This window comes from Mandrillus leucophaeus, unplaced genomic scaffold (assembly GCF_000951045.1).
Source record: "Mandrillus leucophaeus isolate KB7577 unplaced genomic scaffold, Mleu.le_1.0 Scaffold892, whole genome shotgun sequence".
NCBI classification, from domain to species: domain Eukaryota; kingdom Metazoa; phylum Chordata; class Mammalia; order Primates; family Cercopithecidae; genus Mandrillus; species Mandrillus leucophaeus.
This window is the reverse complement of record NW_012109719.1, coordinates 105,372-107,722: the sequence shown is the minus strand read 5'-3', so window position 1 is coordinate 107,722 and position 2,351 is coordinate 105,372. Positions and strand designations below refer to the sequence as shown.

At 35.6% G+C, this 2,351-nt stretch overlaps 1 protein-coding gene across 1 annotated transcript in view; it reads right to left on the bottom strand.

The window, feature by feature from the left end:
* Positions 1 to 2,351, bottom strand: part of SLCO1B3 (solute carrier organic anion transporter family, member 1B3) — a 138,143-nt gene that overhangs the window by 58,771 nt on the left and 77,021 nt on the right. Inside the window, exon 9 of the mRNA XM_011969463.1 lies at positions 565 to 807. Coding sequence (XP_011824853.1) covers positions 565 to 807 — 243 coding nt within the window. The remainder of the gene's footprint in view (positions 1 to 564; positions 808 to 2,351) is intronic.

The window sequence follows — 2,351 nt, the reverse complement described above, 5'->3', positions numbered from 1 at the left end:
TCTAATTACCTAGACAGACTCCTCTCCTGACTTCCTTCTCCTTATTTCATCTCTACACCTGAGAATAGTTAAATATAACCTACTATAGTACTTAAGATACTTTATTACAATGATCTATATACTTCTCATTATCATCTACTAAGTTCTCAAAAAATAAAGGCAACGTTCTATTACCAGGGAATAGTATGATGGCTGGTATCATTTGTTAAATAAATAAATGAATGAAATATTATAATCCTTTTAACCCTCACAGTTTATACTATATTATATTAAAATGAATATGTACTCTTTGCCTTATAAGGAACAGATGTTAATAGCTTCGATTGGTTTCTGTCTTCTAAACAGCAGAAACCTAATCCTCTTCCCCTTTTTATGTGCTCAAGACATACTTGTTAATTTTAATAGGAGTTTTAGAAAAAATAATTCAGCTAAATTTAGTGGAGAAGAAAGCTAACTGTAGATGATTTGAGTATGCTTTATTTATTTATTTATTTATTTTTTACTCACTTCTCCCTTTCATTGAGATTAACAATTCTAAGTTGACAATTAATGTTAAATACTTACCAGTCACATTTTTTGTAACTTTTTTTCCTCGGTTGGTCAAATTAGCTGTTTGACTTCTTTCATCATTTGTTTTCAGCACATGCAAAGAGAGTGAAACTTTTCTTTCTTTTTGTGGTTTATTTGGATTTTGGGGCAAGAAAAAAAATGGTATGGAAGAAGTAATGGAAAACAGTCCAGACACAAGGAAACCAAGCCACCAAGCTCCAACCCAACGAGAGTCCTTAGGAGTTATCCTGATAGTGCCTAGGAGAAACAGTTAGAAGAAGCCAGTCAAAAATCATTTTGAAATACAGTAGGTTCTGGGAAATAATGATAATGATTGCAGTCCTCCATAGATGAAGGAAGTAAACTATATGTTTACTTTCAATTCTAAAACACTATTTTCTTCTTTTCATGTTTTGTTATCTCTGAGACTAGGTTGATGACATCTTGCAATTGCTGTTGTCCAGGAATCAGTCATGACACTGTTCACATTGCCTGAGCTTGTGTGCACATGGTGGCTTTTCAGATTTCATGACTGGACAGCTGTCACCATTGGACATTTAACTCTTCAGACCATTTAATAACTATTCATGGAAGAAATATGAATCCTCATTGTTGTCTGACAATGCTGGAATCATCTGATGAGGTCAAGAAAGCATCAGCAATAAAATTTAAGCAGCTGGCAAAAAATACTTAGAGACAATAAACACCACCACCACACCACTATCCACACCACCCTAACCACCCAGGAACCTGATTTGCAGCTCTCCAGATAGCACAGAGGATGAGAAACTATGCAAAATGAAAATCTGAGTTTAAGAGTAACCCAGAAATATTGGACTCTAAATGTTAGAGATCATTTAACTGTTTTATTTCAACTATATTTCCCTTAAAGTATGTATACGAGTAATGTGTAAATGCTATATCTCAAGTGTAAATGAGTTATTTTAGTAGGTAGAAAATATACAGTTTAAGTAATAGGAAGGCATCCATGAAATATCAGCAAGATACCAGAATAGGAAGCACTAGATACCCTTTTCTCCATGAACATACTGATTCAACAGTAATATTCAGATCAATTTCATTTGTGAGAAATACAGAAACTAATTGAGAGACTCCTATACATCAGCAAAGTACAAAACCAGATACATAAAAACCAGTAAGATAATCGGAGACACCCTCTTGCCATTCTCCTCCTCAGTATTGTACCACACAATTGGGAAAAACTAACAGTTTAAACTGGCACGTGGACACTTGACACAGCTCTTCCCTCTGGCTTAACACAGAGTGAATGTGTGAGAGAAAAAGAAAAAAAACAAAAAAACATGTGGCAATTCCTCAAGGATCTAGAACCAGAAATACCATTTGATCCAGGAATCCCTTTACTGGGTATATACCCAAAGGAATATAAATCATTCTATTATAAAGATACATACACAGGTATGTTTCTTGCAGCACTATTCACATTAGCAAAAGTCATCGAACCAACCCAAATACCCATCAATGATAGATTGGATAAAGAAAATGTGGTACATATACACCACGGAATACTATGCAGCCATAAAAAGGAAGGAGATCATGTTCTTCGCAGGGACATGTATGACGCTGAAAGCCATTATCCTCAGTAAACTAACATGGTACAGAAAACCAAACACTGCATGTTCTCACTTACAAGTGGCAGCTGAACACTAGAACACATAAACACAGAGAGGGCTACAACACACACCAGGGCCTGTCATGGGGACAGAAGGAGGGAGAGCATCAGGACAAATAGCTAATGCATGTGGGGCTTAATACCTAGGTGA